The 18,664-nt window shown below is 31.1% G+C and overlaps 2 protein-coding genes across 2 annotated transcripts; one reads left to right on the forward strand and one right to left on the reverse strand.

Moving 5' to 3' along the window:
- Positions 1-1,833: 1,833 nt before the first annotated feature.
- On the reverse strand, positions 1,834-4,852 carry LOC121113530 (leupaxin). The gene is made up of 2 exons (XM_071886724.1): positions 2,595-4,852; positions 1,834-2,166 (listed from the first exon to the last, which is right to left on the reverse strand). Exon 1 carries the CDS (start codon positions 4,288-4,290, stop codon positions 2,875-2,877), a length of 1,416 nt encoding a protein of 471 aa, XP_071742825.1. The 5' UTR covers positions 4,291-4,852; the 3' UTR covers positions 1,834-2,166; positions 2,595-2,874.
- A 1,685-nt stretch (positions 4,853-6,537) lies between these two features.
- not (ubiquitin carboxyl-terminal hydrolase nonstop) lies at positions 6,538-8,970 on the forward strand. Its single transcript, XM_040707330.2, has 3 exons — positions 6,538-6,938; positions 7,120-7,936; positions 8,010-8,970. Exons 1-3 carry the CDS (start codon positions 6,715-6,717, stop codon positions 8,400-8,402), a joined length of 1,434 nt encoding a protein of 477 aa, XP_040563264.1. The 5' UTR covers positions 6,538-6,714; the 3' UTR covers positions 8,403-8,970.
- Positions 8,971-18,664: the final 9,694 nt, after the last annotated feature.

The raw sequence follows: 18,664 nt of genomic DNA on the forward strand, positions 1-18,664 counted from the left end.
AAAAAAATCTCACAAAAAGGGATATGATTCTTATTTGAAGAAATGTCTCTGATCCTGGTCTCTTCGGATGAAAGTTAAACAAAAAAACACAAAATTAATTATTTAAATATTGAAACCTTATAATATTTCAACTATTATAAAAAAGAATTACAAATTTATACTTGAAAAGCTTATCGAGATTTTATAATCAAGTTCGGATTCATTTCAACGTCTCTATTACTACAACATAGGAGAAGTGGATACCTTATCGATTTGCAACATTTTTTTTATTGACTAGAAAGTCTTGCACTGAAAGAAGAAGCAAAAAAATAGCACTGATACTTTTGCACACTTATTGTATCACTGCCCTAATGTAAGACAAGAAATAAAACTCTAAACTTTAGAAATAGAAAAAAGCTTGAAAACCAAGTTAACAAAAGTTGACTAGGTCATAGGAACCAGTTCCAATTCTCCGAATGCTTCAAAGTAGAAGCAATTTTCAGCAAAATTGAAGAAATTATTTTATTATTCAACATGTCTAAAGATTACGATTCCAATACATAGGTAAAAATCGAAGAAAGGGAGCTCGATATTTTAGGGAACTTCACAGAAAACGCACAACGCTTACTTCTAATCTAGTTTGGTGTATATGTTTCTTCTAATAATTTTCTAAACGCTTTGATGGTCATGATTGATTTTGTAGAATGGTTTTCCTTCTAATATATTTATATGTTTATTTAAGTTCTTCCTGACTTTATCATGACATTTGTAATTTTTACTAAATTATGTAAGCACGTTTGTACTCATTTTCATAACTACTATCTTATAATAATATTAACTTGAAATATAACATGTTTAAAAAGAAGGAAAACAAGAAGACATTTCTCGGATCCAATTTTCTTAGGATAAAAGTAAAACAAAAAACACAAATTAATTTTTTTTAATGTCTACTGAAAAAGTCTATAAGGATTTATGAATCAAGTTCTGATTCAATGTTTCTATTGTTATTCCTGGAAAAACGTATTTTAGTTATAGGAGTAGTGTTGTGTGAGTCCTTATTTAGAAATGAAGACTGCAGTTTAGTCTTTGTCCGGTCCAGTTCAGTCCTAAAACTTATAAAGTTGCGTCCTTGATGACGTCACTCAACTTTATTTCTTCTTTCTTAATCACTTCTAGTAGTACTGACAGTAAGAAGGATCGACGGTCTTAAGGACCGGTCCCAAGGACTGAAGGTCCTATAATACTTGATTGAATTAATAAGGACTGATACAAAACTTCCATATAGCTACTTGGAACTAATTATTGTTGCGATTGAATTCCTTATGTTGAATATCACATCTTTTTATTCAAAATTAATTAAATATGATTCTAATTATTATATTGAAATGAATTCTTTATAAATTGAAGGGTTTTTAACCTTTAGAGGCAAATAAGCATTTAAAAAAGTAAATAAACCATTAAGTATTTAGTATGAGCATATATATGTTTTTTATGTTAATAAATTTATTTGATTTCACAGTTCTCGAGAATCAGGTTTTTGGCTTTAATGGGCCCCCAAAACCTATTTTAAATTGTAAATTACTTTTAATGGATTCATAACAATAGTCAATTGGGATCTACTCTGCGGATTAGTGTCTGAGGATATTAATTGATTTTTGTATACATATATTATAAATTATTAATCTTAATATTGTAGTACTAGTGTGGTCCAATTGAATTTTGTTGTTTAAAAAAAATCTACTATATCTATAGAGTTAGTGGAATTTTTTTTTTTAACCACCGTATATGACCAATGTAATCGAGACAATTATAATTTTCAATGTTCATTAATTAAATACAAATAAAACAAATTAATTTCAATTATCTTTTTATTACCTAGAATTAAAGGAACTTAATCATATTATAAAAATTAAATAAATAAATTTACAAAACGAAATATACATTAATGAAAACCAAAGAGATGATTCCAATAACGTTAGTTTCCACAAATATAAAATTTATCATATGACGCTACGAGATGATAAAAATCAAAGGGAAATTTGATAGGGAACTGAAGTTATTAGATTGTTAATAATAGTGACTATATAGATTACAATAAATAAATTTATAATTTGAGGAAAATATATATGCATATATATAAACCATTCGTTAAAAAAATATAAGTTTCTTTTTTCAAAAATAGAAGAGCTTAGAGTAAACAACAATTAATCGAGAATATAAATATATAACATATTCAAATAATTTTCAAAAAATAAAAAAAAATATTTAAAGCTGTTAAAATAGACTTAAATTGATTTAAAAAAAAATAATTAATTAACCAATTGCAGTTTGGAATAAAATGCACCATTAGTTTCGATTTTAGTCTTGCAGAACATAATACACAAATGTTTTTTAATCTATTACAATGATTGGTCGAGTTTAATTTTTTTTTTTAAAGTTATACTAAGAAACATAGTTGAAAAGATGATTATATCATAAAAAAACACGCAATGCGTATTTCATTTACTTTCTTGGCAAAGATTGATTCTTGTGAAAGTTTTAATTTTCTTATATAGAAAGAAATAATAATGAGAATTATAAGATTAACGATAGAAAGATATTTGAATATTGACTACTTTGTTTTATGAATAGAAAATATTTTAGACAGTTATGGCATATGCATAGATTTGTTGTATTTTTTGTTTTTTAATTGTGACAGTCAGTATGGTAATTTTGAGTGTATTTTATGGCACGCTTGATTTACAAGATTTAAGTCAATTGTGTTGCCTTGATTCCTTAATACAATTCATAGGAAAAAGAAAAAAATGAATGAAACAGCTTTCTTAAATTGTTATTCCAAAATAAGGCCGAAAGATTTCAAGGACGGATATGCATCAAGTGAAAGGATAAATTAAATTATCCAAAAAGTCTATCGTAGCATTCGTGACAATAGGGCTTATCACCTTGTTCCTTGAACGTCCCTTTATTCAGTTGTTTGAGACAAAACGAACAAACAAAATGTTCAGGATGAAACTTTCGAAACATTGCTGTGATACACCTTCCTTGAATAGCTTTATGACACCCAGCACAAAGTGAACCTCTTAAAGCATGATAATGGGTCTCACAGTAGGGCTTGCCACCATGCTCAAAGTAATTCCCATCAGAGAAGGAGCATTGGCATTCTGCACATACAAAACAATCCCGATGCCATTGGGCATTGAGAGAACTGATGTATTGATCTAGGATAGGTCCATCACAACCTCCACATTTTGGTGCAAAATTTCCGAAGAAACAACCCCTACAATAAGCCGTTCCTTCGTGTTCATGAAAGCCATCTTCTCCGAATGGACCCTTACAAGAAAAACAGTTGAAGTGCTCGGGATGCCAAGTAGACTCCAGAGCAGAAATACATTTATCCAAAATAGCTTCACCACATGCTTTACACTTAGGGGAAAAAAGGCAATGATAATCCTTTTCACAGTAAGGTTTTCCTTCCCTTTCGAAGAAATTCATGGTTCCTAGCTCATCATTACAATGATGACAAGTAAAATGTTCAGGATGCCACATTTTCCCTAAGGCAGTAATAACTTGACCAATAATTGGTTTTTGGCAAGCAAAACAGGATCCTTTTTGAGTTGTCCGAACTCCTTGTCGATCTAAATTCTCTCTTAGGTCTCCCAACATAACATCTAAAGATGTATTGACTGGCATTTCAGGCTGAGGGCCATCTTTAATCTGGAATGTATTGAGGGAGTTCATGAGATGATCCAATTCTTGTGTTGCAGAGGAAGCTCCTTTATTATTCTCCCACACTCCATACCCCAAATACCCCCATTGATTCCCATTTTCAATGACAGATCCATTCTTAAGGGCTAGCTCACGGTGAAGAGCGTCTTTTTCGGGGGTTCTTTGAACTGAGTCTTTGGAGAGGATCTCTGGTTTTTTCTTCTCAATGACACTGTACTCTGCTATTTCCTGAACACGCGTTGTGGTTTTCATCTCAAGAACTTCTTTTCTCTGAGAAGAAGTGGAAGTTGTTGAGTTATACTTCGCATTGGAGAGATCATTGAGAAGAATGTCTAGTTCATTGATGTTTTGGTGAATGGGAGAGGAAGGCGAGGGGTTCAAATAGGAATGTTCTCTCATTTTCTCGATTGGGATGCCACACTCAGTCGTGCTCATGTATTCTTCTTGATTCTGAGTCTCAGAGGTGAGAACAACGTAGTCTTCGGGTGGAATTACTCCTTTCTTTGTCACTCTTTCTTGAATACTGCGCTCTAAATCTCCAAGGAGCGAGTCCAAATCAGGAGATAAAGACGTGGATTCGTTCATTTTTTCCTTCTTTTCCCTCTGGGTCCTCTTTGAAATGTTACCTAATAACTAATAAGTGAGCAACTCAAGGTATGGGAGTCCACCTACATTTAACATTCCCCAGAGAGAGTCGATGAAACTGCTTAACAACTAAGAATTAACAACAAAAGCCCTCACTCACTTCAACCCACTTCTTCTTTCACAACAGACCACGACGCAGAGTAGTAAGTACAACTTACAAGTCAAGACTAAAGAGAGAGAAAGATAAAAACCCACTCCTGAAACCTGGTTCACGAGGATCCAAGCAATTCCTATTCAAGGTTAGCCCTTCAAGAGCTTCTCATCACGCAATCCAATAATATAATAATGGATGCCTACACAAAAGCTATGAGGGGAAAAAGAAGGGAAACCTCTCCATTCCTCACTCATCAGCATCCCCATCAAGTTATTATTAGCAAGGAGGAAGAGCAGAGGGTGCTAGCAGCTCAATGAATCATTAGGTCTACATTGAGCAGTCATTCATGCTGGATATACAAATAATATTCATGTGAAAATGTTACTTGACCTGCTATTTCTTGTATATGGGGTCATTTCTCTTTTTTTTATTAGACAGGTCATGAAAACCAGTTTGTAAATACTTTTCTAAACATAATTTCATCAACATACAGGGGAACCTCAGTCGTACTATTTACTTAATTGCTTTATTTTTTTTCACATGAATAATACTTAATGTCAATTCAAATATTCTGGAAGCTACTATAGCTTATTATAGTACCTAATTCCTGTCGTATCAATTGTTTATATTAGATAAATAAAGCTATTAATAGAGTGACGTAAATGAAGGCGTTCCTTTCACATTACGTATAGGTATATCTTCTACAGTTACATAAGGAATAATAATACGTACTTGGTACGTCGTACGTATTATCGTCTGAATGTAGCTGTTGTTACACAAACATTCCAAGACGATAATAGAGAAAAATTTCAAAAGAATACGCTCTTTCTAATATAGTCCCTCTTTACCCACTTTCTAGAACTATCGGTATAAAAATAATATAAATGTATATTTGTAATAGTAAATCCTGCAATATATGTATACTTATTCAGCAGATATCTGCTACAATGCCTGGGAGAAAATATAGGTATATCATCTCCTTATAGCTTGATCTCTTATTTAGCTAGAGCTATAATATTTATGAAAACTTAAATTGAAACGATATATACAAAATGGTGAAAGTTGAACTCACACAACCTTTTAAAATAAAATATGACGTCATAAGCATATCCCTCTCATGCTTCTTATTTAATATAGTATTAATATTATATCCACAATCCATCTCAATGTAGCAGATTTCTGCGAAATTAAGTTATATATTAATTATAAAACTATGGATTGAATAATATTTAAGAGATACGATTAATTAAATTATTGACTTAGTTTCGTCACTACCAGCAGTTATACGTAAAATAAATATTAAGGTGTGCACTAATTTTTGACGTGAGTGCAAAATAATTGTCTCATATTTATAAAGAAAATTCTTAAAATTGAAACTTTATCACCTCATAGTTTACACACTTTTTATGATAATTTAATCTTTGTAAGATAATGCCTAAATAATAAACCATTATGATTTCGATGAAATATAATATATGTATTATGTATATGTAATATACTTTTAATTTAACCCGATTTATTAAAATTTTATTTTTTTGCAATTCAATCGCTTTTTGTTTTAAATAATTTTTTTTAAATACTTTTCCTTTTTATTTGCATAAAGTTTGCTCGTAGCTTCAAAGACAAAATTTGAAGCTTAGATATTGACGAACTTGCAGAAATCGGCTTGGGTACATATTGTGTGTAGTGTATATTCTTGGAATTTTGCAGTGAATGGGCTAGAGGGGCTTGACCCCTACCCCAATGGATCATTTTTTGTCGTTACCATCCAAAAATTATATCTTTTTAAACATTTTTAATTGCAAAACAGGTCAAAAAAGGTAACTTGTTCAAATTCATGCTCAATCTAAAAATGTTAACTCTAAATTTTTTGAAAACAATTTTGTCTTCAAAAAAATTAAGCCCCCTCAAAATGAAATCCTGTCAAGGCTCCTAATATTGTGAATAATATATATGTTGATTCATTATAAAAATTGGGTTGCATAAAATATATAGTAATACATATTTATGTCACGGAAAGGAGAATTGTTTAATGATTAAACTACCTTTAAATAAAATGGCTAAGATATGAGGTGTTAAAGTTTCAATTTACTAGATTTACTTTGTTCATATGAGAACATTCTTTTGCACCTCTGTCAAACACAAAAAAAAGAGGGCGCTCTAACTTCATTTCAGTATTCTACGCGTAAAGAAAGATGTTTCCATGACGTCATACGCCGACTTTTGTTATTGTTTAGGCGGAAAGAGACGATTTAATAATTTTGGAAGTCATGAGTTGCTCTCATTTTACGGAGTATAAGAACCTTTATGGCACAGGTTCCTACCGTGTGGTCCACTTATACTTCGTATCCCCGACAGGAGCAGAAGCTCGAGAGTGGAAGTCTAAATCCTGCCTTTGTCATTCCTGTCAAACCCATGGTCCACAACTCAAAGCCTGTCTCCATTGTATTCACTTTGGGTGTCCTGATCACTATGCGTCCCATGCTAGAAAACTGTAAATTCAATCATTCAGTCCTCTCAGTATTCCCAATTTCCTATGAAATGCGTTACAAATTCATACATGTGTGAATCGTGTTGCCTTTTCAGAGCTTTAATTATTGAGATTGTTTTGGATTTAATTTCCTCTTCTTGATGCCAATCATCTCAATTAAATTGTTCTTTCCCTCTCTTTTCAGCTCCCACAACTTCTCCGTTGAGCTTCAATATGGTTACATTTATTGTTTTAACTGTGGAGATTATATTTACGATTCGGACTGTGAGATGATATCGCAGATTTGTTGGACTAAATCCTATCATGCCATCGGTTTGGGCACTCCTTTCTCCTCCTGGTCTCCATCGAATGAAGACATTGTTACACTACAGAAAAATAAAAAGCGAAAAGGCTTTGCTAATAACACAACGATTGGTCTGCGTGGACTGATTAATTTAGGCAATACGTGTTTCATGAGTTGTATTATACAGTCCCTTATCCACACTCCTCTACTCAGGGATTACTTCCTCTCTGATCGACATCGTTGTATGTTTCAAGGGAAGAATGATTGTATGGTTTGCGAAGTGGCAAGGTTATTCCAAGAGTTTTACTCAGGATCTAAAGTTCCTCTTGTTCCGCATGTACTTCTACACATGACCTGGACTCACGCACATCATCTGGCCGGCTACGAACAACAGGATGCTCATGAATTCTTCATTGCTACTCTCGATTTACTTCATCGTCACCTCATTCATAAGACCACTGTTAACCCATCAAATTGTGATTGCATAGTGGACAAAATATTTACAGGGAAACTTCAATCTGATGTTGTATGTCAAAATTGTAAAGGAGTGTCGACAACAATAGATCCCTTTTGGGACATTTCTTTGGATTTACCTGCAGTTGTTCCATCCTCTTCAAGTCAAGGGATTTCTTTGCATAATTGTCTAGAAAGATTTACCAAGCCAGAACACCTTGGTTCATCTGCCAAAATTAAGTGTTCTAATTGTCAAACTTATCAAGTAAGTTCCCACTTTTAAGGTGGTTTTCATTTTAGAGAGTACTCGAATGTATTTATTTCATTTCTATTTATAGGAATCTACTAAACAGCTTACAATGAAGAAACTACCCATTGTAGCTAGTTTTCACTTGAAAAGATTTGAACATTCGTCTCGATTCCATAAGAAAATTTCTACGCGTATCGCCTTTCCTGAAATACTTGACATGTCTCCCTTTGTTTCCCATATTCGAAACAACTCTTCCTCTTTTTCCCCAGTGAATAGTGGAAGCTATACCTATACATTATTCGCCGTTATTAATCATACTGGTAATATAGAGGCTGGTCATTATACATCTTTTGTAAGACAGCATCGTGATAGGTGGTATCGCTGTAATGACCATCAAATTGTACCTGCAGATTTGAGTGATGTTCTTGGTAGTGAAGGATATCTTCTTTTTTATCACAAACAAATTTTAGAATACAACTAGAAATATTCAATTTATCAATTAAATATACGTACATAAGTACCTATATGATGACTTTACCTTTGTTTCCTATTTTCAAAGTGACTACCTCTACTAATTCCATGCTCATATTTTTGCATGCTGGCTCACTGCATGAAGTTAAAAACAAAAAAAGAACTAACGATAACAGTATTAGATATCTTATAAATTCCCCACTATTTAGATTTATTATTGTTCCATATCAGTAGTAATAACCATACAAATCCTTTTTGAGATTTTTTTATTATTATCATCATCAACTACTTCATTTCATAAGTCTATATTATTTTCCATTTTTAAGTGATCCCTCGATTTCTAGCTTACATTAAATTTGATTTTCTTAAAAAAAACATTCGGAATTAGACATTCATCGACTTATTTTATTGTGAGTGTTTCCTAGCTATATCATGAAGAAGAATGACCTTGTTAATGATATTATATTTTTATTCTTATAATTCATTAATTGTTCATTATAATGTATTAATAACATTTTTATTGTTGTACTGATGTCTTATTAAATATACATAAGTGATTCAAGATAGTTAACATTAAACTAATGTCACACAAAAGCAACATTTTTTCCATTACATACCTCAGTAGAGTGCCTTGTAAAATATTTTTTTACATTTTTAGGAATGGTTACCTTTCAAAAGTTGTTCCTAGGTTTCAAAACATTCTCTCCTAAGTTTCAGTCCCATAGTAAAAATATTTCGAGTTTCTGCATCGAAATTAAAATGAAAAACTTTCATATTTTCCCTAATTATAATAAGCCTTTTAATCCTTTTTGGATAAAGTATCCAAAGTATTTTTTGTTAAATGCTGTTTTTTTCGATCTTTAAGATCATACATACATGTTTTAAATTAATAAAACAAATGTGCTCATCTTATTTACCGAAAAAATATGGGACACCGTCTCTCTGGATATGAAGGGAGTATTTTTATACTAAAAAATCTAAGTTCAATTATTCATATTTGTTTTATATTTGAGTACTTTAGTTTCATATTCTAGTTAATAAAACAATTATAAATGGCACTATTGCATAAAAAATAGTAGTAATTTGGCATAAACGACCAAATACTTGTAATATTCTCTCTAACAAATTATAGAAAAATTTTAAAGGTGATATTTTTGGGAACCAATTTTTATAATTTAGAAAATATAAAGGTACGTCACAAGCATTACATACAACAAAAGTATATTATTTATCTTCTCTTTCACAATACACACATTTTGTCCGGGTTTATTGTAAAGTTTTGTGCATTTTGTTGGGCATGAATGTTAGTTTGTTCATAGATTACTTAACATGTTAAGTAAGCCATGGTTTGGTCCACCATTAAGTTTGTCAACTCATCCATTTTAGTAACGATTTCGAAGACTTCAATAGAGTTAGTATTTTTATTGATGTTCCCTAGGATAGCTGTATCAAGTGAGCAGTGCTGTGCTTCATTTGAGCAGTTTAGTTTACATAAAATTTTTAAGTGCATGTTATGATTCAGATTCATTTTTCAGCATGAAAAAAACACACCTCTAGTTCATATATTTAGTTATCGTTAACTATCCCAATACCGTCATACTGCTTCATTATTATTAATAAAAGTAACTGATTTGAAAATTAGATACGCTCGGATATTTCTTATTACGAAAACAAATCTGTGTAGACTAAATCTATGAAAATTAGATAAAAAAATATTTTTAGTTGAAGATTTAATGATCGTTAAATACGCCAACATAAATTTTTAAATTAATATTTTCTGAATTAGTTAAAATGCCCTGTAATAGAACATAAATGAGAGGGAAATGATTTTTTTATGGGCTTATAATTTTTATATAATGCGATAATGATAAAAATCTAATTTGGAATAAAAGAAAGGTACAGATTTTGAATTTGATTTAAAGAAAATCTTCAAAAAAGCCTTATTTTGAATGTGTATGGATCATTTGGTTTTGAAACATTTTTCAAAGACGAGGTTTTGTTGCTTAAATAAATAAAATCATCCGTAGATAGAAAGGACATTTTTTAGCTTATATCAAGGTAACTAAATATTTTTAGTTTCTTTGACCTATATTAGTAATTTGAAGTTATCCTTTTGTATTTATATATTTTTTCATATGGAAAAATTGTTGTTTCTCATGATTTTATGTTCCACATCTATTTCCTGAATCAATAGCTAAATTATGTTAGTTAGTAATGCATTACTCTAACAATATGACTTTTCTAGTAAAAAATAGTATAATAATATTACTTTTCTAAAGAAGTAATAATTAATATATCGAAATGACATTTTGATATAGTTATATCTAATAACTTATTTCATATTACTTTATTTATTCATGAAATGTTTAATCCGATCAAAATATTAGCGACAAAAAAGTATTATACACTGTTGTGTCAGTCCTTATTTAGGATTGAAGACTGCAGTCCCATCCAAAGAATAATTCCTTATATATATATTCTTTGGTCCTGTCCTGTTCAGTCCTGAAAATTAAAAAGTTCGGTCCTTGATGACATCACTCAACTTTATTTCTCCTTTTTTAATCAGTTCTAGACAGTAACCGCAGTTCGAAGAACAGTCTTAAGAATCGGTCCCAATGACTGATTGGACCGGTCCTAAGACTGGACTGAATAATTAAGGATTGACAAAACACATAATGTGAAAGTCTTGTCTTATTTTTTAAACTACAAAAATTTAAAGTTGAAAGATTCAATGTTTTATTTTTGTACAAATAGTAAATCACTTATTAAACTACATAGGTAATAAATAATTTTGCAAGTATAACGGAAGAATAAGTTAATATTGTAAATTGAAGGATGCAAAGTTAGAAACTGCTGCTTCATATTTACCTACTTCATTCTTCTTAATGTGTAAAAACTATATTTTCTATTTTTAATCAGAGGATCCTGAAACAAAAGAATCAATGACTTAAAAAAATGATAATACTGTTAAATGTACTAGAAATTAGTTTTTATGTATATATTTTTGTACTTTATATTTATTTACAAATATTCAATTAAACATTATTCAATATAAAATACTTGCCGAATAATTATAGCATTATTCATCTTTTAAGAGGATATCAAAAATAAGTAATAGAAAGTTAAGTAATATTATTACTCTTGATTCTAAGTAATAATTAATGTAACAAAATTACTTTTTCAAAGATTATTTTTAGGTTAAGTAAAAAGTTCTGAGCCTTTTTCATTAGATTTCTTTAGTTAATTATATCTCACAATTAATATATTGTATTAAAAAAAAGCTTAAAGTATACTTAAAGGTTAAAAAAATAAAACATTCTTTAAAAATAAATGTATTGTCAATAGTAAAAAAAAATGGACCTCTCCTTTATTTAAAAAAAAAAAGATTCGAAAATATTTTCTTGAAAAAAAGAAAAGGTGCTTGATTAACTGACTTTGCCCTAGTCTCCACTTACGATAAAAACGGACCTTACCACAACACTAATAACCATTAGTCATGGAAATCTGGTGTATTTTTTAGCTTTCCTTTTTTTTTTTTTTTTGAGCTGATAATCATAGAATGGGTTTTCTTTTCCTCAGCTGTTGCCATTATTATTTAATTTATGAGTAGTGAACTTTCTTTTGTACCACATTCAATTATCCTCGAAAACCTAGTTGAACATTCGTTGTGTGCTCATAGAAGACAAAGATAACTTAGAAAATTGGTTGCAGAATAGTAAGTCCTTGCTGGACTTAGAGTAGAATTGAGGATCGACATCAGAGTAATTATTCCATGTCCTTATTTATTTACTTCTTCCCCTCCTCCTTTGTCACAGCTGACCTAATGAAACGTCACGACAGCTTAGCTGTTCCCCTCCAAAACATTATTCAAATTGTCAAGGTTACCATGTTGATTTTCTTTTTTAAATATGCCAAAATGCACTCGATGTTCATCCCTAATAATCACAAAATAAAAACTATATTCTCAATCCTATAGAGAATGGGCTTTTTTGAGCCATGGACTGATTATTTTTTTTAAATTACGGATTGGTATTCATTTGATCTGCCTTAATAATTAATGACACAGTAGCCATATTTTGAACGTAGGGCCCTCGAAACATGGACTTCAAGTTTTTTCTAGATGACATATTTTATGAAACTTATATTATGTGTAAATGTTTGAAAAGTTAAATCCCCCGCCCCCACATATATATTCTTCCCTATCAAACATCGTGTTTACAGCCTTGAAAGACAATTACCATTTAATGAAAAAACGGAGACGCATTTATTAGTCAATTAGTTCTTATTCACAGAAGTCACTTTAAAAAATAAAATATCTTTCGACAAATAGTAATAAGAATGAGAATTCAAAAGTTCTTCAAACCCCGATACCTAATGGATTGCGATTCGATGGTTGAAAATCCCTGCTTTAAAGTGTATTTAATGCATGAAAACAATTTCCTTATTTTAAACCAATGACAAAGAGTATGTTCTTAAACTTGGAGTACAATAATAGACTGAAATATCATAATGATGTAATGTAAGGAAATATATTGACTAAGTGATGTGACTAAATTGAATAGCTTTATTACTTGAGTTATGAAGAATTTATTTCTAATTGATAATCTTAAGAGTTTTTTACCATCCAAAGCTGCTTTCATTATTCTTCAATTATTGAAGAGAAAACATTTAAGTATAAAGTAATTACTAGTGTGTGGGCTCATGAAATACGAAGTATAACTTGTAAATATTTGTTAGAAAGTTGTAGAATTTTGTATTTTTAAACCATACATAAGCCGTATAGAAGCAGGGGCGTGCGCCGGGGATGGGCTGGAGGGGTTATACACCCCCCAAATAAAAAATAAAGGTATTTTGCTAAATTTCTGTGAATAGCCATAGATTTTTGAAATTTCCATAGAAAAATGTAATATTTGAAATTTTTTTGTAAATAGCTGTGGATTTTTGATTTTTTTTCCAATTTTTTTTCAATTAATTTTATTTTCTACAAAATTCCAAAAAACCAATTGCCCCACCCCTCCCCAGTGGACAGCCCTGAGAAGTACTTCCTTTCAATGGAAATTGGAATAAAGGGGCCGTTTAGAATTAAGAAGAGACTCAATTAAGTCTCTTTCATAATAATAAAGAAGAAAATTAAATGCTTTTTAATAAGGGGAAAGTAGGCGAATGAAGCAAGTATCTTAAGGCTATATTGGCTTTTATTATTAAGGAAGGGAGAGAAAGTAGATCCCTTTTAGAAACCTATTTCAATTCCCCATGGTTGAAGGGTTAATTTTTTGATACTATGTATGTAAACCTCAAGGCATTTTAAAACTAGGATTCATTTTTGATAACTTCTTACATTACAACACATAGGGAAAGAATTATGTAATAACTACAGCATTTTGTTGGTGAAGAGACGGTTTAGTTGGCACAAAATTCATTTTTTGGCATATTAATCAGCGTGTAGAATTAATATAAGTTATAAGGTTTTTTTTTGCAAAGTTCCTAACAATAAATAACTTTTTAGTACAGATTTCATAACATAATTTATGGTACTTAAACTTTAATACAGGGTTGTAGGAAACAATTTTGCGAAATATATTTCGAATATATATAAGAAAAACCCAATATCATTGAATTTTTGTGAAAAGGCTACTGCCCTATCCACCTACGGTTAGTTAATATCAATTTTAAAACTGAAAGCTTGGAAATTTAAGCTTTTTGTGATATAATTCTTTCTGAAGAGGTCTCCAATGGAGACAAAATCGATTATATGTTAGTGATCCTCTAAAGATCTTCGTTGTACTGTGTTGTTTGAGTCAAGTCCGTCTTCTTCAAAGAAATCAATTTTATTGTTGTCCATTTTCCCTTTCAACTTCCTCTAATCTAGGGGCAGTTCTAGGGCGAATTGGATAGTTGCGACTAATTCGTTATCCATAATTAATAATAGTAAAAAAAATATTTATCGATATAATTGAAACAACATTTAATTATGTCAAAATATAACTTTCAAACCATTTCAATATTTAAGGTTTATGTGCTGTTTTGTACTCACAACAAGTTATAAAAAAAAAAATAATACTATGTGAACCAACTAGGAGGGCTTAATTTACTCATTGACTTCAAACACTAATATTGAATTGAATACTTAATCTACTAACTAAAAAATTTATTTTATTTTCAAAAAATAAAAAAGTTATACGATTTGAAACTAATGCTTATATGGGTTTCAAAATAAAATTAATGAACATAAAAACAATTACTACGAGGTTATAAGTTCAGGAAATATTTCACAGATTAGGCTTTGGCGTTCTCACCACCCTGAAAGAGCCATAGCTACTGCAGTATTAATTCAAGTCCTGTAACACAGCCCGAGGTAATTTGCCTTAAACTATTTTGTGTCATGACTTTTTTGCCTTTATCCATATCGCCTTAGGACATTTTGCATTAAAGCCATTTTCCCTCCAGGATATATAATATTATAGGTCATTTTGGTTAAAATTGATGAAACTTTAGAATAACTATAAAACGCATTAAATGGTTGCTTTCTGTTGGAAAAATAACGGAATCATAGCCCAACATTTCAATGCACAGAACAACAAAATCTCACTGTGTAATGAATTCGAACCAGAAAAAAATGGATAATAAAATTAATATAATAAGAAAAAAAAAATAATAAACACGGCAACGATTCATATAAAAGAATTGCTATTCCCCCCCTCCATTAGTAATTATCATAGAGGATATGGATTATTCATATTAGAAAAGACATTTTATGCATTTTATAGTAATAAATATTAAATATTTTAATTTAGAAAGTTCAAAGGGAACATCAATTTCAACCAAAAATAAACAATAACGACGTATAAACATGATTTATTTACATATTAAGGCGAAATATCCTTGAACCAAAATGGGTTTACGGCAAAATTACCCGACACCATGAAACACGGTTAGTAGAAACTTGATAAAAATTGAAGAATACCAAATAGACCCGCTCTTCCCTTATGTCACCTGTATTTTCATTAAGATGACCCGTCTTGATTTATTTTTGAAGAAAAAGGAATAGAAGCTTTTTCTTTTTAAAATAGGTCGATTTCATATTTTTGAATTTTTTCATTCTTTGTCCTCCTCTTTTTCCTGGATCTCTTTTTGCATCCTGTTCGTGGTGTTTTTATGAAAATCAAGAAATACTCTGTTCCTCGGGTCATGTTAAAAATCGACTTAAATATAAATTTAAAGAGAACGAGATCCAAAATATATTTGTAAAAAAAACAATTCAAAATGCTAAAAAAAACTAAGTTAACCATAGAAAATATTTTACTTCATTATTAAGTTTATTAATTTCAAATATTAAAAACAACATCCCCTCCTCCTAATCAATGGCTCACTTTTTTTAGAAAATCAAAATAAGATTATCTTATTTTCATGGCCTATATCTATATAACCTTAGATAGAGTCAATTAATTTAGTGATTAGTAGAGTTTTTATTTTTTGGATGCCGGGAGGATTACCTAATTTCTAGTGTTGGGTTTCAGTCTGTAGATCTTTGACCTGTCTGAGACCGTTATGATTTAACTAAGCAACAAAATTTGGGTTTTGGAACACCCGTTGACTAAAACCTACACTTATCATTGTTATTAAATTCATAGAATACGAAAATGACTATTAAAACTTTCAACTGCAATAGGTTCTGCCTTATGAGAAATCACGTTTTTAGAGTATAGTTACGATTCAGAATAAAGTGAAATAGATAAAAGTTAAAGGTAATACAAATTGATTAAAAAACATTATCCTACTGTTCAGTCGAGGATTATAATTAAGTGGCTCGTTTGTACCTAGTAAAGAGAGGACATTCTCAACGATAGAGCTCCATACTGAGCACATCTTCCTCCAATGTTGACCCAATCCAAACACTTCAGATGGACGCATACAAATCTGTTTAGAGAGTAATAAAAAGAGCCTTGTGAGGGTGATGATACCATTTTTGACACTAACAATGAAAGAAACCCATTCACTCCGTTGCAAGACTCTCTTTTGAGTTCTTTTGAACCCTTTTTGACACTTTTGGCCCCCTACATTCCTGATGCAAACACTCTCGACTTCACCTTTTGGGTGCATGTCAAGGGGAAGGCCTGCAATGTTCTACATCCAAACACCCCCTAAAAGCCACTGTCAACCAGCACTGGGACGCCATGACGGAGAAATACATCGACAGTGGGGCCAAGCCTTCTGCCCTCACCTGGAAGCTGCTGAGGGTGGCTACATTAATGATTTAGAGAGCTCTGACACACATCTATTAAATTTCAGTCTACGGTCTAAGATTGGTGTCTGGACTAAAATATCGATCTGGAAAAAAATACTTAAGACCAAACCGAACAAAAAATTCGACCTTGGACTGACTTTCAACACTATTAATAAGTAATTACTATCAAACACATTTCCTTCCGTGAGATTATATGTGATGATGATGATTTAAAGGTTTAATCATTCTCTCAAATTTTCGTAAAACTCTATCATCTCTTAAAATGTAATTCTTTCAATAGATGAAGTAATTAAAAGAGATGAGTCTGCTTGAAAAATATTATTATTATTTTGGCAATGTAATTTAATTTTGTATAACCATGAGAAGAATGTGAAAAAAGATAATAAAATTATTAATTTCAAACTCTTTTTCTCATCTTATGACGTAGTGTTGGTCTTAATATAATATGATGTTGGTTCAAAAAGACATGCATTGTGTGAAATAGTTATGTCACAGTTCCCTTTATTGTATCTGGCAACCTTTTCTCTGAAAAGAAACGGGAAAAAGCCACAATCAGTTGGTGGTTCGCCAATTCTTCTCAACTACAGGGTCAGGCAGCAAAAAAGTGGAATCGAGAGGTACCTGGACTTCATGACCTCTGTCGGAAGGTAGCGTGGGATCCTTTTGTATGAGGAAATTCTCAAGTCACCCTTTATGGGCCGTCTCGATAGTCCTAGCAGATACAAAGAATTCGTTGGTAAGGTGAATCATCGATTTTGTGGGGTCCTTCTTGATCTTCTTTTCCAAGCTAGATAGATCTGGATCCCTCTTTAAATTGTACCCTCAACTTCCTGCGTTCCTGTAGAGGTGTTCTCCATTGTTTTTTCATCTTGACCACCTTGAAAATCAGCCTTCTGGAGTACTTCACAAGGTCCATAATCCTTTCCACCTCAACTTCACCATCTATGAGATCTTAAATGAGCTGCCTTTGGATTTTTTCTAACTCATTATGAGAAGCTGACGAAATGTTTATCATACTTTGGTTATGCACAAAGGATGGCTATACTAGAATGTCAAAAAATAATCACTATATTTGCTTATATTTTATTAAGAAATTTAACATTAAATAACATTCTACTTTTTGCTTGCCAATATTCTATATAATAATTATTTAATGATAGTCTGGAATTGTTCACGGTAGCTTAACAAGACCTAATTTGAATTCAACCAATCAACGTCCATAAAACAAATTCGAGGAAAAGAAGCAGAAATGTCGACAGCTAAAAACTACTAAAAATTTTTGTGTTAGTGAGGTAACACCGTCGAGTTAGTATCGTTCCAAAATACTTTTCCGTCCTGTCTAAAATCTTAACCCTACAATCTTTTTGAGATGAACAATAACACAATTGCAATGGGGCTCCCTTCAGTTGTTTACACCAGTTGACACTTTTCAAAAGTGCGTATTACTACGGTGTTACCTTTATTGCATTTAACTCAGAACCTTTCCTTAATTTTGTTTCATAGGAGGTAATTGTTCGCAACTGATACAAAAGTTGATCTGGGAATTTTCTAAGCTAACATGTAATCAGATCGTGATTTTTATCGCATGTAATGACCACACAAAAGGAATTTTCCTTTTTTCTTCAGAAAAAAAAAAAAATTGAAAATCATTGGTACTTAGTTCATTTTTTCTAACTATTCGACAGTTCCTCAATAATAGTAGGAATTGTTCACAGCTTAGCAAGAGCTGATTCAAGTTCAACCAGTCAACTTTCAGATTACTACCAATAAGGGGAAAAGGAATAAAAAGATCTACAGCTGACAAAGAAATACAAAGTATTTTTTTTATATTAATCTTGTTACATAAACATTTGGCCGGTTCACAAAATCAATTTTGTTGTAATTCTATATTTTCTATGGAATCGCCATAGCTCTTGGACAACGCGCTCGGGATTAGTTATTTTCTTGAACTTAATGTATATACGTTCACGCCCAGGTGACTTCTAGAGAAAAAAAATATACTTTATGTATATGGATTTTACCAAAAG

This window comes from Lepeophtheirus salmonis, chromosome 2, assembly GCF_016086655.4.
Source record: "Lepeophtheirus salmonis chromosome 2, UVic_Lsal_1.4, whole genome shotgun sequence".
NCBI lineage: Eukaryota > Metazoa > Arthropoda > Copepoda > Siphonostomatoida > Caligidae > Lepeophtheirus > Lepeophtheirus salmonis.